The sequence below is a fragment of the Castor canadensis genome, chromosome 10 (assembly GCF_047511655.1).
Source record: "Castor canadensis chromosome 10, mCasCan1.hap1v2, whole genome shotgun sequence".
NCBI lineage: Eukaryota > Metazoa > Chordata > Mammalia > Rodentia > Castoridae > Castor > Castor canadensis.
Window position 1 is genome coordinate 85,774,204 of NC_133395.1, and position 23,105 is coordinate 85,797,308.

The 23,105-nt window shown below is 36.8% G+C and overlaps 1 protein-coding gene across 3 annotated transcripts in view; it reads right to left on the bottom strand.

The window, feature by feature from the left end:
• Nucleotides 1–23,105, bottom strand: part of LOC109678973 (phospholipid-transporting ATPase IB-like) — a 310,438-nt gene that overhangs the window by 203,568 nt on the left and 83,765 nt on the right. For 2 of the 3 annotated variants that reach the window (XM_074043761.1, XM_074043760.1), the window contains exons 13-18: nucleotides 8,626–8,714; nucleotides 7,349–7,412; nucleotides 6,800–6,919; nucleotides 6,114–6,219; nucleotides 5,438–5,520; nucleotides 4,155–4,204 (exon numbers count right to left, since the gene is read on the bottom strand). In XM_074043761.1, coding sequence (XP_073899862.1) covers nucleotides 4,155–4,204; nucleotides 5,438–5,520; nucleotides 6,114–6,219; nucleotides 6,800–6,919; nucleotides 7,349–7,412; nucleotides 8,626–8,714 — 512 coding nt within the window. The remainder of the gene's footprint in view (nucleotides 1–4,154; nucleotides 4,205–5,437; nucleotides 5,521–6,113; nucleotides 6,220–6,799; nucleotides 6,920–7,348; nucleotides 7,413–8,625; nucleotides 8,715–23,105) is intronic. The other variant, XM_074043762.1, reaches the window with a different exon arrangement.

Consider the following 23,105-nt stretch of genomic DNA (forward strand, 5'->3'; position numbering starts at 1 on the left):
AAGTATCTCAAAAGACTCCTGCAAATGACCTTCAAATAATCACCTCTTCTGCTCTTCCTTTTACCCCACACTCTGGTAACTCTTGTACCACCTGAACTTCAGTCATACCAAAGAGCCTCTTCCTAAGTTATGTGTACTCCATATTCTCTTCCTTAGGAGTGTCCCATTCCCAGCTGCCATATCAACCTGTTGAAATACCATACCACTATGTGATGACACTCAAATGTAGAATCTAAAAGTTGACTTCATGTAACTTAAGAGTAGAATGGTGGTTACCAGAGTTTGGGGACAGTGGCAGGGAGGGAGATAAGCAAAGGAGGGGAAAGATGATACTAAGTTATACTTAGAGAAGAGTAAGAAGTTCTGGCATGCTAGTTGTATAATAGGGTAATGATAGGTAATAATGTCTTACAGATTTCAAAAATCCAAATGGGTGAATTTTGAAAGTTTTTACTATAAAGAAATGATAAATGATGAGCTAGATATGCTTAACCTAATTTAAATGTATACATGTGTGAAATAGCACTTCTTTTCTCTATTAATATGTATAATTTTTATGCTTATAGTTTAAAAATAAATTTAAAAAGAACATCTTCTCTGCTCACCTAGAACATGATATATCCATCTACTCAGATCTTACCAATTGTACCTAGAACAATTTTTGCATATAACTGTATCTTCCAGTAGACAAAGATCCCCAGGGCAAGGACCATGACTTCATCTTCATACAAACCTGCACACCCTACAATAGCTCTTAATACAGAGTAGGTATGAAATATCCCATGAAATATTAGCAGGAAGACAGCAACAGGCAATAACTTCTCCCACTGAAAAACTGTATATACAATTTTGAACCATGGTTGGCTACAAAGGTGCCCAGGTAAATAAAAGACACATTAAACTTTAGCTGGCATTTGAGTTGCATAATTTTAAGCTTGGAAACTAAACCCTTCCTTTTCAAATTCAAGCTATAAACCCACTTCAATGGCTACCATGCCTTCTCTTTTTTACCTTCCATTTCCCAGAAAAAGCACTGGCAAAGAAACAAAGGAGTAAAAATTAGAAGTAAGAAATACGAATAATGACATGGTCACAACTAAGTAGTCAGTTGGCAAACAGACACTAGTATTGCAAACTTAAGGATGAAAGACATTTTGCTCTTTATTATCTTAACATATGGTAGCACTACAACAAGTAAAAGTGGTATAAATACATTTCTTAAAACAAGAAAACAAAAGGTAGCCAGATGCTGGTGGCTCACACCTATAATCCTAGCTACTCAGGAGGCAGAGATCAGGAGGATCACTGTTCAAAGTCAGCCCCTGGCAAATAGTTCACAAGACCCTATCTCAAAAAAAACCCATCATAAAAAAGGGCTGATGGAGTGGCTTAAGTGATAAGAATACAGGCCTAGCAAGCATGAGGCCCTAAGTTCAAACCCTGATACTGCCAAAGAAAGAGAAGAAAGAAGAAGAAAAGACCTCTTTGACCATTTAATGCAAGGTCAACCTCCACCACCAGTGGCACCTCAGCCTCTCTCTATTGATCATGTTTAGTTTTCTTTATAGCACTGAGCATGACTAAAGTTTTTACTTGTCTGTTTAGTGTCCTCCACTAAAGCAGAAGCCCCACAAACAGATGGTGGTCACAGAGGCTCTAGTTCTGGAACAGTGACTTACATATGTAGCTGCATACAATACATTCTTCCCCATGAAGATCACAATATATATTTCACATTCTCTAGCTTGTCTCTCACTTCTGGGAAACATGGTATGTTAGCTTCTCTCATGTAACTGTGACCAATATCTAACAGATGCAACTTAAAGAAGGAATGATTTATTTTGCTCATGGTCTCAGAGGGTTTAGTCCATGGTATCTTGGTTCTAAAGCAGAAGCATAAGGTGGAGCTTCTTCGCCTCAATCCAGATAGGAAGCAAAGAAAAGAGAAGGGACAGGAGACCAGATATTACCATCCAATGACACACAACCAGTTTCTACCACCTCACAAAATAGTGCAACCCCAACTGTGAACAAAGCATTCAAGTCATGACCCTTTGGGGAACATTTTGTATTCAAACCATAACACAGATTAGATGAAAGCACCAGAGTCTTTGGCATTAGATAGACTTGGACCTGAATCCTGACTCTGCCACTGATCTGCTTAGTGATATGGGGAGTCATTTAAATTAACCTCCAGTTGCATATTTCTCAAATGGGCCCTGTCCTCTACCTTACAGTATTGTTTTGTGCACACATTTGGCTCTCAATCATTAGTTTTTCCATGATCTCAAACTCTTTCAGCAAAAAGAATTTTATTTGTCCTTCTTTAGGAATGAAATAAAACTCACAAAATGAACATCTAAGAGAAACAGATTCATAGAAATGATTCCTGGAGGAAAGAAAAAACATCTCCTTTAAGGTTAGAAGGAAGGCTAGTAAAATCCAGATGTGGATCAGAGAACAGTGTTCTAATTATAATAATAGCAATATCAATAAACACAGTAAGTGGTACATCAATGTTTAGATCATGAATACTGAGCATTACTTATCCTCACATCAATACTTGAGGAGGATACTAGTATTATTTCCATTTTATGAATCAAGAAACCAAGGCACAGAGAAGTTAAACAACTAGGAAAAACAGGACATAGTGACAGAATCACAGTGTTGCCCACAAATGATGCTTTCCTCCCCTACATTTCCTAGGCAAAATCTTTTTATCCTTCTCATGCCTCCTATTTACACATCTCTATGCTAGTTATGTCTCTTTCTTCCTCCTCTAGCTGACCCCAGTAAATATGGCCATGACATTGCATATTCTGCTACTAACACACAGAAAAACACAGGCTTTATCTGTCCCCAAGCTCTAAGTCAAAGCTCCTGTCTTAAGGATGCTCTGTGAGTGTAGTCCTCAAAAGAGCAGTTGAGAGCAGTGGACTTTTTAATAAAGGACAAAGGACTAGCAATTATCCTTACTGCTTAGAAAGCTGTGAGAGCACTACTTACAACAATTAAGTCATTTATGTGGCAACTAGTTATGAGTGCACATTTGGTTTTTTTTGTTTGTTCGTTTGTTTTTGCAGTACCAGGGATAGAACCCGGGAGCTCATGCATGCTAGGCAAGCACTCTGCCACTGAGTCACACTCAGTGACTTATATTTTTTTTCTATAACAAAGATTTCAGAGAAAGTTTTCCTGGGTGTATGTGGGGGGTGATAACAAAGACTTTTCCCAAATCTCAAAACTCTAAATTTTTTAAAGAAAATGTCATTAAGAAACAAGGTCTTAAAAATATGATTTAAAAAATCATCCAGTGTTGGGAAGAAGCCATCATTTCTTTTCCTAAGGGTTTTTTTTTTGGGGGGGAGGGTAAATGAAGTTTGAACTCAGGGTTTTGTGTTTGCTAGGCAGGCATTCTACTTCTTGAGTCACACCTCCAGCCCCCTTTCTTCAGTTTTTAGATTCCACATGAGAAATGCTCAAATGGTTTAAGAGATGTGATTTCATGAGTTCTAAGTTAAGTGCAATGAAATTAGTAACCCCATCCACACCCTACCATGTGCAGTGGGGAGTCAAACACAGCTGACAGAACAAAAGACCCACTGACTACTTTTTTAAAGTAAAGTAAACAAACAGTTTGGGGTTTATTTTTCTGTGAAAATAATTCACAATATTTGTCCTGGATCCCAGACTCTGTGAGATCCTGCCCTTGGGGGTTTCCAGCCTAGGTGGTGGGATAGTTAAATAATAGCAGATTCTAAATACAGTTATGACCTTGACACATGCTATAAAGAAGAGGTATGTTGGGGTGGTAGAGTGAGTCAAGTGGTAGAGCACCTGCCTAGCAAGAGCTCAGATCCCACTACCACCAAAAAAAGAAAAGGAGAAAAGGAAAGAAGGAAGGGAAGGGAAGGAAAGAAGAAAGGAAGGGAGAGAGAGAGATTGCACCTTAAGAAATTGACAAAGGGGGGTTTGGCCTAAAGCATTCTCTAAAAAACTTGGAGCTGAACAGATTTCAAGGCAGAGGCTAGCTAGACTTTCATGGCTGAAAGTTTTATAGTACTGAAGTTTTGATTTATGTTGCCAGATCTCAAATGGAGTAACTGTGGAAGGAGTCCTTGGAAATATGTGAATTATATGAGGTGGTAGCTTACCTAGAAAATTCCAGGATGTTAAGAATTTCAAAAGTATATTTTTCTCCCATCTAAAGGAAGATAAAACAACACATTCTCATCTAAGGAAGAAAGTTTTCATCTCACAAAATAATTCACTCCCCCAGTCAAGACGAAGTTTTTCCCTCCAAATACACATCAGTTTTTTCAAAATATACATTTCTTGCAAATCTGATGACTTGGCAGCACCCTCCTCTGGTAAGATCCTTCCTTGCAACTTTAGCAGTATTAATAGCACGTATCTACCAAACCTATGTAGGACAAAGAAGCCTCTCTTTTCAATGTAAAATTAACACTATTAGAAATATTTGATACATACTTTCAGGTGACATTTGCTAAATTTAAATGAGACAATCAACAGTAATGTAAAAACAAACTCTTCATTAAATGGAACATATTAAATGAAATCCTTACTACTTAGATAATTTGAAGAGATACATTATGGTAAGAGGTGTCATGCTACATATATATATATATAAAGTTTTACAGCAACGATGATTTTTTTCCTAAATTTTCCAGTTATAGCCTCTAGGCTTCCTGTAGCCAATATGAATTTATCTCTGAATCTATCAAATCCCAGCATCATCAATCTGGCACCGCAGAATTTCAAGTTATTTCAGAGTTGTCCAATGTGTCAGGTACCATGGATACAAAAGTGATTTACTCAGCACCTTCTCCAACTACTCAATGTCTAGTAAATATTCCTGACCATCACATTATTATCAGAAAAACCAACATGTTGGATACCATGTTCCTATTGCTTCAGCTTTTCCCACATAACATCAAAGATGTGTGATGAGTGGTCATCAAAACAGAAAAAGAAAAGAGATAAAATAAAATGAAAAATCACTATTAATAACAATTCACAAAAAAAGTTTGAATCATGTAATTCCTCACAGGAAAAACAATATATTTGTTGAAGATCTGATGATTTTAACTCTTTGGAAGAGCTCACTTGAATTGTGTACTTTCTATGTGATAGACACTTATTCCAATTACTTTAAATGTGTGTGTGTGTGTGTGTGTGTGTGTGTGTGTGTGTTAACTCAACTAATCCTCCAAAGGACCATATGGTACACACAATGGTAAAACTGAGACAAACATGAGAAGTGCAGGAAGGCCCAAGAATAATGGCTGGGAATGGGTGGGTCCAGGAGGAAATCCCAGGTGCTTCAGGGCTCCTATTCTGAAGCACTATTCACTGTCCCTCTCTGAAAAAAGCAGGAACATGTAAAACATTGAAAAGTATTCAGTGTCCTACTCACCACTTCTATGGTGACAGAGTATGGTGTTCTTGCTGTAAAAACAAAACCAAGGTTTTTTGCTCCTTTCACTAAAGCTGCTTCATCTGTCAATAAATAGTCTGCATTAATAGAGTTAAGTAAATATATTAACACCAAATTTAACTTAATACAGATTTTCACTCTCCAGCACTAGAATATAATAACAGTTTTTTACTTTGACTTTTTTTATCCAAGTGCACTTATCTGTCCTTCTAGGTACCACAGTGCTCATGAAAGAGGCAATTTGGTTAAAGAGGGTTTCTTTCAGTTGGGGTAAATGAATTCACCAAGCTGACAGTACTACTACTCATAATGATCTTGTCTATTCTCAGTGCCATTATTAGTAGCATTTCCATAAAATCTTGCAGGGCCTTAACTTTACCACTATTTATTACTACTTATAACCAAATATACCACAGGGCCTAAGTTCTGACATCTTCTCCAGCATCGTTATGACATCTTTGGGATAGGGGATAAGGAGCCCTAGACATGGATAGCAGCACAGAACTGCTCTGCTCTGGGTGCTGTGACCTGTGAGAACTCCAGGGAAGGAGAAAGGCAGGAGCAACAGAGTTGATGGGCGGCAGCATTAATCTCTTCTGAGGCCTCATCACCTGCCAGGTATGAGCTGTATGCTTTCCCTACACATAACACCTACCTGGGGAGGAAGCTTGGTAGATTATATTATTTCCATGTCTCTCAGGAATAACTGTGTGGCACACACATAATAGGGTAAGAAATTCCTTTATGTATTCTCCGGTGGGCTAGAAAAAGGCACAGAGGAGTGAGTCTTTTCCAATGCTGGCAATGTGAAGAATTATATGTGTTCTACAATTTGTACCAACTGAAGTTTGACCTCAGGAACATAAAATCAAGTACTAGCCATGAAACATATCACACATTCAAAATGTGTCTGTGGGGTGGCTAATGAACAGAATGGGGAGACCTCAGGGAACAAATGGCCTTGCTATTTTGGAACTTCACTCCTCCTTGGGGAGACAGGAGTTCCAAAACTGGAGGAAGGGGCTTGTCAGAGAAAAGAGGGGCCTTCTATAGATAGTTGGTCAGGGAATAACACTTAAGGACATGATATTTAAATTAAGATTAATTCAGCTGCTTTATAGTTGTTGGTGATGGTGTTTAACACAGAGAATAATACACTCAAAGGCTAGGGCTTTATAGCTTTTCGTGTTCATGGGGTTTCTAGACAAGAGTGACTTTAGCATCTTGAGCAAAAGGAAAACAAAGAATGAGGTTGAAAAGAAATCCGATGTAATGACTTCAGGTTTTAAGTGTAGTGCCACATCTCAAAAAGTGTTTTTGGCTTTTAAGACAGGGACTCACTGTATTAACCAGGCTGGCCTGGAACTTGTCATGTAGCCCAGGCTGGCCCCCAACTTCCAATCCTTCTGCCTCAGTGTATGGAGTACGGGAATTATAGGTATGTACCGTCATGCCCAGCTCCTCAGGATTTTAAAAAGAAAAGAAATGTATTGTTGTATGCTTTAAAAGATCACTTTGATTTTTGAGACACTTGAGATTTCAAATCAATTAGATCAGTATGTTGGAATAAGTGAAGGTATGGATGGCATGTAATACAATAAAACCAAATCATTGAAAAGCAGATAGATGTTTTTAATGTAAATTACCTCATAGTAAAAGGTCTTCTACAATGTTTAAACCCACTTACACTAATAAGGTCAGTGTTTAACTTATAATATCAGTACAAAATGCCTTTTGTACCAAAAATTTTGATTAAAACATCACAGAGAAAATAGAATTTCTTTTTTCAAGAATCTCTCTCTTCAAAAATTGTACATTTAGTAAGCAGATATATATTTTAAAGTTATATAGCATAATTGCAACAATTTAAAGAGAAAATAACAGACTTACATGGCCATTCTCAAAGTTCTCCAATAACATGGGGTCATTAAATTCATGGGCAGAAGGTGTGTGACTATAAGGAAGAACAGAGAAAATTACTTTGACAAGAAGCTCCTGATAGTGCCCTGTCAATAGTCAAAAGAATCTAAAGAATAGACACTGCCCCATCTTGTTTTCAGATAACAACTTCAGAGCTATAGTAATTGTTTAAATGTTCTGTCAAATTACACATACTCCCAGGCCTTGAACTGTAAAATGACATTACAAAATGCTAAGCTTATATTGAAAACTGTACACAGATTGAGCTTTCCTAATCCAAAAACCTGAAATCTAAAATGCTCCAAAACGCACACATTCTGAACATTACCATGATGCTACAAATAGAAAAACCCACACTATTTCTTCATGTACAAAATAATCAAAGATACTGTATAAAAATATAGTTATGAGGAGTAAGTTCTACTATCCTACAGAACAGTATAGTGACTACAGCCAACAATAATTTATTTCAACATAGCCATGAGAGGATTTTGAATGGTTTTGCTACAAAGAAACAGTAAGTCTTTGAAGTGATGAATATGTTAATTACTCTAATTTGATCATTACATATAGGATACATGAATCAAAATACCACATTGTATACCATAAATATGTACATTTATTAAGTGATTAAACTCTAAAATGATATAAAATTACTTACCAGCTATGTGTACAAACTGAAAGAAATTTCATTATGTATAAACAAATATTGACAAAAATCTAAAATCTGAAACATTTCAGGTCTGAAGCATTTCAGATAAGAGATACAACCTATAGTTTTAAGCAACATGAGTCAAAGTAACTACAAAGCCATCATAGTTTTGAATGCCATGTAGTGAAGGTCAGTCCAGGGGAGAGTCCCGAGAGCTCTATTTAAGGTATGGACAAAAGGAAGGTGTGGCATGTCTGAACTCCAGCGCTCATAAAAGTTGGTTGCAGGGGAAAGGAACACAAGTAAAGTGGAAAGGAAAACTGTCTATACCTGAAGGTTTTTGCCCCAATATCACTGGTATCTAAGTGATACTGAGGGAAGAAATATAAGTGCTGCAAGACTATGTTGTAATTGTATATAAACGCAGTTAAAACCATGTTTTAACATTTGATGGTTTCATTTAGGTTGTATTCTATTTCAGTCTCACTCAGAGACAGCTAAAGTCTTAGAAATTCAGCTAACTCTTGAAGTAAACAAAAGCCAATTCATTATAAGAAAAGAATTTATGAAAGAGTATGGCAATAAAAACACTTACCCATAAATTATGCCTGCAATAGTACATTTCTTAAAGGTCATAATGTTGCAAGTAAGGGTTCCTGTTTTATCAGAAAATAAGTATTTTACCTAAATAAAGAAAAAGTGAATATGATAAACCACATAAATTTAAAATGTAGTTCAACACAAAGATGAAATTCTTTCTCTCTAAATCCTCAAAATGTGAATTTTTTAAAAAGCAAGAAACTCAGTCCATAAGAATTCTACATTTAATATCTATATTTCTTTTGAAGAACATTCTCTCCTGTATGTTACACCCTGCTGGTGAAATTATATGGTAATACGCAAAGAAAACTTTAAGTCATTAAAACAGAGAAGAAGATCAGAATCCCAAGTTCATTTTCCTGCCAAGAGAAATTTCTTCAATAGTATCTAGAAAACGTTAAGTATGTAGATAACCATATGAAAACAAAACACAAACTCAAAACCATTTTAATCACAGTCGCAACTATAATGCTCATTTCTAAAGACAAATGAAAATTCTTTGGATGGTCACTTCTGCCAAACAAATAATGCAAAAGCAATATGGAGTTAAAGAGTTTTAAGACCTTTGTATTATTTGGGAATAAGACAGACACAATGACTAACTTTAGATTCTTATTACATATATACAGTAGCCAAATAATTATGAGACTGAAGATATTATATATGCTGTACATGCATAACAAATGCAAAAACACACTTAAGACAGTGAGATTTTTAAAAGGAAAATCAGGAATGGAAAAAGACACAGTAAATGGAAATAGAGAGCTAGCAGGAATGGTAATAACAACAACAAAGCACAAGTTCAAGTTTGGGGGAGTCTGCAGCAGGAGGGCAACAGAGGACTGCAGCAGGGATTCTTCCTCACAGACACATCCTATGGAGTACCGTTTATCAAAACTGATTGCCTGCATAAACACTGAGAAGGCCAGTACTGGAGATGAAAGAGTTTAAAAACATAACAACTCAGGGCTAGTTGATAAACACCAATAAGGATCTACATGGCTGGGAGAAGAAGGGTTGGAGGCCAGAGGGGAAAGCACATGGAAGTGGAGGCAGGCAGGCTGGCCGCTGTGAGCAGCCAAGGTCTGCAGCCTGGAGCAAAGAAGCCGCCTGGCACAGGATGTTAATGGAAAAGCAAATGTGGCATCCAGTGCAGAAACAGTGGAGAGTTCAGTGCACAGTTTCTAATATGGCAGGGAAAGTGATCAGAGGAAGTGAACCCATCCAAATATAAAAGTCCCCACCCAACACAAAGGACAGAGTCCTTAGGTCTAGCTGGGCTCTGCTGCCAGCCACAGCTCCATCTAAGAAATGGCAGCCATGTGCATCTTTGTTAGGAGCGGCATGCTGGCTTCTTGTCCCACTGCAGAGGTGTACCACAGAGCAGACATCTCACAAAGGACTGAGCACAGATTACAAGACTGTGAGTAGTAGGGGCTTGGGAGAGGGGAACTGTACATCTGAGTTGGGCAATTTTGCACTCTCTCCCATTTTCTCTTTAGTTCTGCTCCCCTCTCCTTCCTTTTCCCTGCACTCATCATTTGAGAGCCAGGAGACCTGCCTTTCAGTATTCAATCTTAAAACATTTCTTCTTCCTTCTATTGCCCGTTCCCACTTATACTTTCCTCCTGTCCACAACTAGAACTACTCTGTACCTCATATTTTCTTCTGTTAATCCACACGTAATCCTCCTTTGTTACATATGCTTTCAGCAGGTAAGCAGACTGCCAGATAGTCTTTCTATATGTTTGCTTGTCTGTCTGCTCAATTTTCTCCATTTCTCTTCCTCTTGTCTCCCTCAACACAGAATTAACTAGATCTCTTCTACTTACTCCACTCCGCTTTCTCACCAACCCCTTCTATTAAGCATAGCAGTTACACCTTTCTGCCTTGTAAAATTATATACCTGCGCTATCCATTAGAATTATGCCCCCATCTCCTTCCCATTACTACCCTTATTACTTTGGGTCTTCCAAGAGCGTGAAGATTCATCTTTGCTTATATTCTCTATACATACTGAAGCAAGAAGCAGCAATTGATCTTCCTTGGGGATTGCTGTAATCACAAGGCTGTGGCTTAACTGTGGTAGCTTTAGCAGCTAAGCTCCCTCTAGTTGTGTGGAGTAGGGGGCAGTACCTAGCATTTTAAGAACTAAAGCTGAGTGTTTGACTACAGAGCAACACTCCCCAATCTAGAGACAAAAAATACCACAACCTAGCCACTACTCAGTCATAAATAATCTTTGAGAAATCCTCAACTAAAGAAACACAGGGTTCCCTGTATATTCTGGTTATCAGTCCTTTGTTTGATGTATAGCTGGCAAACATTTTCTCCCACACTGTGGGTGGTCTCTTCAGTTTAGAGACCAATTCTTTTGTTGTGCAGAAGCTTTTTAATTTTATGTAGTCCCATTTGCTCATCCTTTCTCTTAGTTGCTTAGCTGCTGGGGCTCTATTGAGGAAGTCTTTGCCTATACCTATTGCTTCCAGAGTATTCCCTGCTCTTTCCTGTACTAACTTCAGAGTTTCAAGTCTGATATTAAGGTTCTTGATCCATTTTGAGTTGATACTAGTACAGGGTGATAAACGTGGATCTAATTTCAGATTTTTGCAGGCAGATAACCACTTTTCCAAGCAACATTTGTTGAAGAGGCTGTCTTTTCTCCATCATATGTTTTTGGCGCCTTTGTCAAAAATAATGTGGGCATAGCTGTGTGGATTCATATCTGGGTCCTCCTCTATTCTGTTCCATTGGTCTTTATCTCTGCTTTTGTGCCAGTACCATGCTGTTTTTATTGCTACTGCCTTGTAATATAGTTTGAAGTTGGGTATTGTGATACCTCCAGCATTGCTGTTTTTGCTGAGTATTGACTTGGCTATTCAAGGTCTCTTGTGTTTCCAAATGAAATGTAGGGTACATTTTTCAATCTCTGTGATGACTAAACTCTCCCTAAAATCAATGAATCAATAAAGAAATAGGCAACTGAACTAAACAGAGCTCTCTCAAAAGAAGAAATTCAAATGTCCAAAAAACACATGAAAAAATGCTCGCTATCTCTGGCCATAAAGGAAATGCAAATCAAAACCATACCAAGATTCCACCTCACCCTTGTTAGAATAGCTATCATCAAAAACAGCACCAACAACAGGTGTTGGCGAGGATGTGGGGAAAAAGGAACGCTCGTAAACTGCTGGTGGGAATGCAAGCTAGGGCAACCACTCTGGAAAACAATATGGAGGCTTCTTAAAAGTCTAAACATAGACCTGCCATATGAGCCAGCAATCCTACTCCTAGGGATATACCCAAAGGAATGTGACTCAGGTTACTCCAGAGGCACTTGCACACCCATGTTTATTGCAGCACTATTCACAATAGCCAAGTTATGGAAACAGCCAAGATGCCCCACTACTGATGAATGGATTAAGAAAATGTGGTATTTGTATACAATAGAATTTTACTCAGCATGAAGAAGAATGAAATCTTATCATTCTCAAGTAAATGGATGGAACTGGAGAACATCATTCTGAGAGAGGTTAGCCAGGCTCAGAAGACCAAAAATCGTATGTTCTCCTTCATATGCAATCTTTAGATCTAGGGCAAATGCAGCAATGTTGTTGGACTTTGGTCACATGAGAAGGGGAGAGCACATATGGGAGGAATGGGGATAAGTAGGAAACCCAAAACTTGAAAGTGTTTGATGTCCCCACTGCAGAGGAGCTAAAACAGTAACCTTAAAACGACAAAGGTCAATATGGGAAGGTGACTGGGTAGTAGTGAAGAGGTCGGTAGAGATGAATCAATTCAGGTTGTAATACACTTGTGCATGGAAGCAATGCTAGGAATCTCTCTGTACAGTTATTCTTATATCAACTAGCAAAAATGTTATATCTTTCTTATTACTGCTTATGTCTTCTCTTCAACAAAATTGAAGAAAAGGGCAGAACAGGTTCTTCCTAGAAGCTGGGGGGGTGGGGTGGAGAGGAAAGGGATGGGGGTCAGGGGGAGAAATGGCTCAAACAATGTATGCACATATGAATGAATGAATTTAAAACAATAAAATAAACAGACACAGGGGTTTGGAGCCTCCAACCCAAAACTACCCCAGATGTATAAATCCCAATGTAGAAACATGAAAGAACAAGGCAACAGATCTCTCACAAAAGCCAACAACTTCCCAGTTAAAGGATTTAAACAACAGTGAAGAGGAAGAAATATAGATGAATTAAAAAATGACAAGAGTGATTAATAAATCCAAAGAGAAGATATATAAGCAACTGAATGAATTCAAAGAAGATACAAATAAACATCTAACTAAACTCAAAGAGAGTTGAAATAAACAGATGAATTAAATAAAGAAAAGAATGTAGTACATGAAAGAGAAATTCCATAAAGATGCAGAAATCATGAATATCAAAACTGACATATTGGAAAAGAAAAGATCAATATCCCAAATAAAAATGTCACTGGAGAGTCTAGCTAACAGAGTGGAACAGGTTGAAAACAGAACACCACAGATGGAAGATAAAGTAGAGCAATTAGACTGATCAGAGAAAATGAAAAAAATTATAGGAAAATATGAATGGTACATGGAAGACCTCTGGGCTACCACCAAAAGACCAAACCTACAAATCACGGGCATAGAAAAAGGAGAACAGATACAAACTAAATGCACAGATCGTTTATTTGGTAACATAAAGCTGAAAACTTCTCTAGTATTGATAAAGAGGCGTAGATACAGCTACAGGAGGTTTTCAGAACACCAAAAGACCAAACCTACAAATCACGGGCATAGAAAAAGGAGAACAGATACAAACTAAATGCACAGATCGTTTATTTGGTAACATAAAGCTGAAAACTTCTCTAGTATTGATAAAGAGGCGTAGATACAGCTACAGGAGGTTTTCAGAACACCAAAAGACCAAACCTACAAATCACGGGCATAGAAAAAGGAGAACAGATACAAACTAAATGCACAGATCGTTTATTTGGTAACATAAAGCTGAAAACTTCTCTAGTATTGATAAAGAGGCGTAGATACAGCTACAGGAGGTTTTCAGAACACCAACAGGCAGGATCAGAAAAGAAACATTTACAGACATTATAATTAAAATGCTAAATATACAGAACAAGGAAAAAATTTTTGAAAGCCTCAAAAGAGAAGCAACAAGTCACATGTAAAGGCAAACATATCAGAATAACAGCAGACTTCTCAAAATAAACTCTAAACATAAGGAAGGCATGGAAAACTGTCAACCTAGATTCAGCAAAACTGTCATTCATAATTGGAGAAACAAAAACTTTCTACAATAAACAAAATCTAAAGGAATTCATGACCACCCAACCAGCACTGAAGAAAATACTTAAAGGGATCTTACACACAGTTGAAAAAGATAGGCACAGCCAGGAAAGTGCAAGACAGGCTTAAACCCCACTAATGAAGTAGAGTTTAGCAAATAAGATTAACAAGTAAGGAATAGGGGAAAGTAAACATGAGAAAATCAACAATATAACTGGAAAGGCTACATACCTTTCAATATTAATGTTAATGTCCTCAACTCCCCAATCAAAAGATGTATAATAGCAAGTTGGATTAAAAAACAAGACCAATCATTGGTTGTGTTCAAGAAACACATCTCATTGATAAACACAGGCTCAGAGTGAAAGGGTAGGAAGAAAATCTTACAAGCAAATGGACTCTGAAAGCAGGCTGTACTCATATCTGAAAAGGCAGACTTCAAACCAAAATTAATAAGAAGAAACAAGTACACTTCCTCCATCAGGAGGAAATAACAATTGTTAATATATATGCACAAAACAACCATGTACCCAACAACATTAAAACACATAATTGGATTCAAAAGCACAGGTAGATTCCAAAACAATAATAGGTAAAGGCTTCAATACTCCACTCTCAACAACAGAGAGGTCATCAAGAAAAAAGTCCAGCTAGCAGAGTGGCTGAAGTGGTAGAGTGCCTGCCTTGCAAGTGTGGGGCCCTGAGTTCAAACCCCTGTACTATCAAAAGCTAAAAACAAAACAATAAAAAAATCAGCTAGAATGCAGGATATGGAATAAAATATGCATGAAAAAAAAAAAAAAGAAAAAAGTCCAACAAAGAAACCTCTGAATTTATTGACATGGACTAACCGGACTTAGCAGACACATATTGAGTATTTCACCCAGAAGGTGTACAATACACATTCTTCTCAGCAGCCCATGCAGGTCTTAGCGAATGTAAGTTGAAATAACCCCCTGTATTCTATCAGAACACAGTGGAATAAAATTTGACCTCAAGAGCAAAAGAAATTACAAAAAATATTCAAATACATGGAGACTGAATAACACATTGTTGATTGACCAGTGGGTAGATGAAGAAGTAGTGAAATGAAAATTTTCCTAGAATGTAATGAAAATGAAAACACATTCTGCAACAACATTTGGGATATAGCAAAGACAGTGTAAAATGTAGCTATGCATGCCTACATTAAAAGAAACTGAGATCTCAATAACTAGCTTAATGATACACCTCAAACACTTACAAAAACAAGAACAAGTCAAATCCAAAACAGATGGAAAGAAATAATAAAATGTAGGGCAGAAATTTATGAAATAGATAACCCCCCAAAAAACTATACAAAAAATTAATGAAATAAAAAACTGGTTCTTCAAGAACGTAAGTAAGATTGATAAATCATTAATCAATCTGATGAAAAGGAGGAGAGAAAAGACTCAAATAAAATTAGATATGAAAAGGGAATATTACAACAAATATCAATGAAATCCAGGGGATCATGAGGGAATACTTTGAAAACCTATATTCCAGTAAACTGGAAAATTTAGAAGAAATGCATAAATTTCTAGATGCATTTGACCTACCAAAATTAAACAAAAAGGATACAAACCTCTTAAACAGATATGTAACTAGCAATGAGAATGCTAGTTTTCTTTGTTGTCTTTCCCAACAAAGAAAAGACAAGAACTTGACAGAGTCACTGTTGACCTTTAAAGAAGAACTAATATCAGTACTCCTCAAACTATATAATAAAATAGAAAGGCAATGAACACTATCAAACTCATTATAGAAAGCCAGTACTACACTCATTCAGTGGACAAGGATAAAACAATAAAAAAGAGAATTATAGATCAGTCTTTTTAATGAACATAGATGAAAATATTCTCAGTAAAATATTTGCAAACTGAATTTAACAACACATAAGCAAGATCATACACCATAATCAAATTGGTTTAATTCCAGGGATGCAGGGATGGTTCAACATACACACCTCAATAAATGTAATACAGCATGTGAACCAAAACAAGGACAAAAATCACATCATCATCTTCACTGATGCAGAAAAAGCCTTTGACAGAATTCAACACCCTTTTATGATAAATGCATCTGAAGAAACTAGGAATAGAAGGAAAGTGCCTCAACATAACAAAGGCTATATATGACAAACCTGCAGCCAACATCATTCTACATGGATAAAAAACTGAAATCATTCCTTTAAGCTCAGGAATGAGATAAGGGTGTCCAGTCTCCCCACTCTTGTTAAATATAGTACTAGAATTCCTATCCAGAGCAGTAAGACAAGAGAAAGAAATAAAATGCATTCAAATAAGGAAGGAAGAAGTCAAATTACCCCTATTTGTAGATGATATGATCTTATACCAATAAGATCCTAAAAATTCCACCAAAAACTCTAATATCTTTTAAAACACTTTTAGTCAAGTAGCAAGATGCAAAATCAATATACAAAAATCAGTATTTTTCTTTGTACCAGTAATAAACAGATTGAAGCAATTAGAAAACAATTTCACTTATAGTAGCCTCAAAAAAATCTGGGAATAAATTTAATGAAGGCAGTAAAAGACTTCTATGATGAAATTATAAATCACTATGGAAAAAACTCAAAGAAGACATTAAAAGATGGAAAGACCACCCATGCTCATGGATAAGCAGAATCAATATTCTGAAGATGGCTATATTACTGAAAACAATGTATATAGTCAATGAAATCCCCATCAAACTTTCAATGACATTCCTCACAGATATTGAAAAATCAGTCCTAAAGTCAATATGGAAGCACCAAAGGTCTCAAACAGCCAAAGCCATCCTGAGTAAAAAAAAAGAAATACTGGATGTATCACAAAAACTGACTTCAAAGTATACTACAGAGCTATACCAATAAAAGTAGTGAAGTACTGGAACAAAAACAGACAAGAAAAGCAATTGAACAGAATAGATTATCCAGAGATAAATCCAAGTAGTTACAAACAGTTTTTACAATGTAGCGCAAAACATATGTTAAGAAAAGGCAGCCTTTTCAACAAATGGTGCTGGGGAAAGTAGATACTCACTGTGGAAGACTGACACTAGATCTCAGTTTCTTGCCTGGTATTAGAATCAATTCAAAGTATTTCAAAGATCTTAACATGAGACATCAAACTGTGAAACTACTACAGGGAAAAAATAGAGACACCATATAGGTATAGGCAATAACTTCCTGAATAGAACTACAGTAAGTCAGCAAATAAAAGAAAGATTTGACAAATGTTTGACTCTATCAAACTAAAAACCTTCTGTACAGCAAAGGAAAAAATCATCAGACTGAAGAGATAGCCTATAGATGGGAGAAAATCTTTGCCAGCTGTTTATCTGACAAGGGATTAATAACCATAATACATAGGAAACTCAAAAAACCTAAACTCCCAATGAATCAACAGCCCAATTAATAAATGGGCAAATGAACTGAACAGACAATTCTCCAAAGAAGAAGTACAAAAGGCCAATAAATATATGAAGAAATTCTCAACACACCTGGCCATAAAGGAAATGAAAATCAAAACAACATTTACATTTCAACTCACTCCAGTCAGAATGGCTACCATCAAGAACACAAACAATAACAGATGCTGGTGAGAATGTGGAAAAAAGTGATCCTTATACACTGCTGCTAGAATGTAAATTAGTGCAACCACTATGGAAATCAGAATGGAGTATCTCCAAAAAACTAAAAAACAGACCTAACATATGATTCAGCCATATCACTTCTGGGCATATATCTAAAGGAATATAAATCAGGATACAATAGAGGCACCTGCACAACCATGTTTATTGCAGCATCATTCACAGTAACGAAGCTATATAAACAGCCCAGATGCCCTAAATCTGATAAATGGATTTTTAAAATTTGGTATATTTGGTACTTATACACAATGGAGTTTTACTCAGCCATGAAGAAGAATGAAATCTTATCATTCTCAAGTAAATAGATAGAACTGGAGAACATCATTCTGAGCGAGGTTAGCCAGGCTCAGAAGACCAAAAATCTGTATGTTCTCCCTCAAATGCAGACTTTAGATCTAGGGCAAATTCAGCAATGTGGTCGAACTTGGGACACATGCTAAGGGGAGAGCACATACAGGTGGTATGAGGTTAGGTAGGAAACCCAAAACATGAACATGTATGATGTCCCCACTGCAGAGGAACTAATACAGAAACCTTAAAGTGACAGAGGTCAATGTGGGAAGGGGATCAGGAATCAGTGAAAAGATCAGGTACAGATGAATCAATTCAGGTTGTAATACACTTGTGCATGGAATCAATGCTAGAAATCTCTCTGTATAGCTATCCTTATCTCAACTAGCAAAAATGCTATGTCTTTCTTATTATTGCTTATGTCTTCTCTTCAACAAAATTGGAGAAAAGGGCAGAACAGGTTCTGCCTGGAAGCAAGGGGGTGGGGGAGAGGTAGGGTGAGGAGACAAGGGGCAGGGGGAGAAATGGCCAAACAATGTATGCATATGTGAACAAATGAATTAAAATTTGGTATATTTACAGAATGGAGTACTATTCAGTCATGAAGAAGAATAAACTTATGTCATTTACAGGTAAATGTATGGAATTGGAGATCACCATGCTAAGCAAAGTAAGCCAGGTCAGAAAGGCAAAGGTTGTATGTTGAAATGTGGAAGCTAGACCTCCTAAAAGATAATGTATACATGAATACATACATGATCTCACACACACACACACTCACAACATACACATATATGCACACACGTAGAAAGAGAAAACATGTTTGTCCCAGAGGACATGTTTGAGGGGACTAGGGGAAGGTGGGAGAGGAGCAGAGAATGGTAGAGGGCTAGTAATATATAAATTCATTCCATCTGTGTATGTGTATGGCATAATGAAATGCACTTAAAGCTATTAAAATGGTGGGAGGAGAGAGGAAAGGGAAAAAGTAATAGAGGGCAAAAACTGATTAAAATAAATACAGTCATTCGTGAAATATCATGGTGAAACCATTCTGAATGATGAGTATATACAAAAAAATGAAGGACAGTAATGTACAACAGGTCTTTTCCTGCAGTAGTAGAAGTCGGAGGCAGGGTGAATGGCGAGGGTGAAGGAAGGTGAGTATGTTCAATGCACTTTATATACTTGTATGAAAAGAGAATAATGAAACCTGTGAGATTGTTCTAAGGGGGAGGGTAATGTGGGAGAATGATGGAGGAAGTGAATCTGACCAAGGTACAGTTAGAACATATGTAAAAATGTCACTATGAAACCACCCTATCCAACTAATGTATGCTAACAAAAATGTGAAAAACCTTCAAAGTTCAAATTACAAAATGTTAGAGAGACATTAAGTAATAGTAAAAGCTAACACTTATAAAGATGATATGAAAATTAAGACTATAAGAATTTGATAAAAGTAAATAGTATTTAGAGAATACAAAGCTTATCTTAAGAATTTCACATTATTTTAGACATGAATTCTTTCAGGTCTGAATAAATAAGATAGGACACAGAAAAATGTAATAGAATTGATTTGATATAGTAATGAGTAAATGAGTAATGACAAAATGAGTAGTGCTGCATTGTGCGGGTATACCACACTTTGTTTATCCATTTGTCCAATGCTGGCCATTTGAGGTGTTCTCTCTTTCTCTTACTATGAATGATTTTATCAGCACTGGTGTACAACATCACGTTGAACATCTGTTTCCAATTTTTTGTGTATGCACCCTGAAGTGGAGTTTATATGGATCACATGGTTTTGTGTTTTACAGCATGGGGACTGGACCAAGGGTCTTGTGCCTTGCAAGCACTCCAGCACTTGAGCCATGTCCTCAGTCTTCTTCTTGTACTTTGTTTTCAGATAGGGTCTCATGCTAACTTTTCCTAGGCTGGCTTTGAATTGTAATCTTCCTGTCTCTGCCTCCCAATATGTTTAATTTTTTGAGGAATCAGCATACTGCTTTCCACATTCTCATCAACATTTATTTATTATATTTACTTTTAATAACAGCTATCCTAATGGTATGGAGTGATATCTCACTGTGGTTTTGATTTGAATTTCCCTCAAGATAGTGATACTGAACATCTTTTCATGTGCTTATTGTCCACTTATACATCTTCTTTGGAGAAATAGCTATTTAATCCTTTGCTCATCTTTAATTAGATTGTTTTCTGCTATTGAGTTGTAGGAGTTCATTATATATTCAGAATATTAAACTCTATAACCCTCCTGTTTGAAGTATCATTGACTTCTGCTCTTATCTTTATGTTTTACCTGCATAAACAATTTTCAAAGGTTGAGTCATAACACCCACTTTTTAATTATTACTCTAAAGAGGCTGGCATCACCGGCACACCCATGTTTATTGCAGCACTATTCACAATAGCCAAGTTATGGAAACAGACAAGATGCCCCACTACTGACGAATGGATCAAGAAAATGTGGTATCTATACACAATGGAATTTTATGCAGCTATGAAGAAGAATGAAATGTTATCATTCGCTGGTAAATGGATGGAACTGGAGAACATCATTCTGAGTGAGGTTAGCCTGGCCCAAAAGACCAAAAATCATATGTTCTCCCTCATATGCGGACATTAGATCAATGGCAAACACAACAATGGGATTGGACTTTGAGCACATGATAAAAGCGAGAGCACACAAGGGAGGTGTGAGAATAGGTAAGACACCTAAAAAACTAGCTAGCATTTGTTGCCCTCAACGCAGAGAAACTAAAGCAGATACCTTAAAAGCAACTGAGGCCAATAGGAAAAGGGGACCAGGAACTAGAGAAAAGGTTAGATCAAAAAGAATTAACCTAGAAGGTAACACACACGCACAGGAAATTAATGTGAGTCAACTCCCTGTATAGCTATCCTTATCTTAACCAGCAAAAACCCTTGTTCCTTCCTATTATGGCTTATACTCTCTCTTCAACAAGAAATAAAATAAAAATAAATAAAATAAAAAATAAATAAAGAGGCTGGCATCAATTAGTCAGGCAATGTAGATGAAACAGTCTTTTTCCAATTATCATTAGAACATACATGCTGAAGGATTAGCAAATAATCAGTACTTAGAAAGTACTTTGGCTCCTGGAAACAGGCTTTTGACATTGAACAACTAAAACTAAAGGAGGATGGAATAATTGAATCTTGAGAACCTTCGAAGGTTCTCAAGATTTTTATGAGCAGAGAAGGTTCTCAAGATTTTTATTTAATTTTTATTGTTTGGCCTGTTTCCAGGAGCCAAAGTACTTTCTAAGTACTCAGTAAACTCATTATTCAAATAATTCCGTACAAAGTTATTAGACATTAGATATTATATTTACCAATTACTGACCATAATGACTAGGATTAACTAAGTCCTTACACTAGGCACTGTACTGAGTGCTTTTCATGTGTATTATCTTATATAATGCTCTTAAGAACTTTACCACACAAATGCTATAATCACCCATTGTACAGGCTAGGAATCAAGACCAGGGAAGTTACATAAGAAGACAAAAATGACTCTTCTTATAAGCAGTAAAGCCAGGAAATTTTTTTAAATTTTTATTGTTTTATTATTCATATGTGCATACAAGGCTTGGGTCATTTCTCCCCCCTGCCCCCACCCCCTCCCTTACCAACACCTGCCTCCCCCCCGACCCCGTCGATACCCGGCAGAAACTATTTTGCCCTTATCTCTAATTTTGTTGAAGAGAGAGTATAAGCAATAATAGGAAGGAACAAGGGTTTTTGCTGGTTAAGATAAGGATAGCTATACAGGGAGTTGACTCACATTAATTTCCTGTGTGTGTGTGTCACCTTCTAGGTTAATTCTTTTTGATCTAACCTTTTCTCTAGTTCCTGGTCCCCTTTTCCTATTGGCCTCAGTTGCTTTTAAGGTATCTGCTTTAGTTTCTCTGCGTTAAGGGCAACAAATGCTAGCTAGTTTTTTAGGTGTCTTACCTATCCTCACCCCTCCCTTGTGTGCTTTCACTTTTATCATGTGCTCAAAGTCCAATCCCCTTGTTGTGTTTGCCCTTGATCTAATGTCCGCATATGAGGGAGAACATACAATTTTTGGTCTTTTGGGCCAGGCTAACCTCACTCAGAATGATGTTCTCTAGTTCCATCCATTTACCAGCGAATGATAACATTTCGTTCTTCTTCATGGCTGCATAAAATTCCATTGTGTATAAATACCACATTTTCTTAATCCATTCGTCAGTAGTGGAAGCCAGGAAATTTAACTCCAAAATTCTTCCTTTTAGCTAGATATAGTGGTACATGCCAAAGTTTCAGCTACTTGGGAGGAAGATCACACCTGAGCCCAAGAGTTTGGGACTAGCTTAGGCAAAACAGTAACACATTCAACACAAAATGATAACAAAACAAACAAAATAAAAACCCAAACACAAATAAAAAGACCCTACAAAATCCTGTTTACCACTATCTATACCTCATTCCTGATTAACTGAAAGATAGCAAATATAATCTAGTAAAAACATATGAGGAACAAAAAGTAGTTAGAAACATAATTAGTTTTTTCTTTTAGGTACAACTGTGGGAGATTTTAAAAATTTAATTTGCACATACAAAGGTATGGCTGTGATTTCAAAGGTAAATTATGTACAAAGTTACAGTGCTGATTCTTAACTTCACATCATCCAATTCCTGCATCTTTCTATTGTCATGAGGTACTCGTGGCCAGGGAGTTACATCTCTCCTTTCTCATCAATAGGATTCCAGGTCAGGTCGAACTGTGAGAGGAATTTTCACTATAAAAGCAGAAGTTTTATTACTGCTCTTTCTGGCAACTGTGAACAGAGATATGAGTCTGGCAAATGTAAAATTATATAGCAGTCCCAGATGCTTCTTGTGGTTCATCTGCCTCAGGGAGGGAGGAAGAGCGAAGAGAGTTAAAGGCTCCCAGCAGCAGGTTCTGACTACACACAGTAGGGTTAACAGAATCTTTCCCTACCTTCTTCTCTACCTTTTCCACTCTTTCATAAACACAAAACAACTTGTACTATACCTGTTCTGCTTAAACATGATGTAGCATTATCACTTACCCATCATGCAGAATTATCAATATTTTGAACAAAATGCACTTATAAATTCCAGACTGGCTCCATGTGTGTTGATGGAAACTATACCCCATGGCTCACTTTGGCATT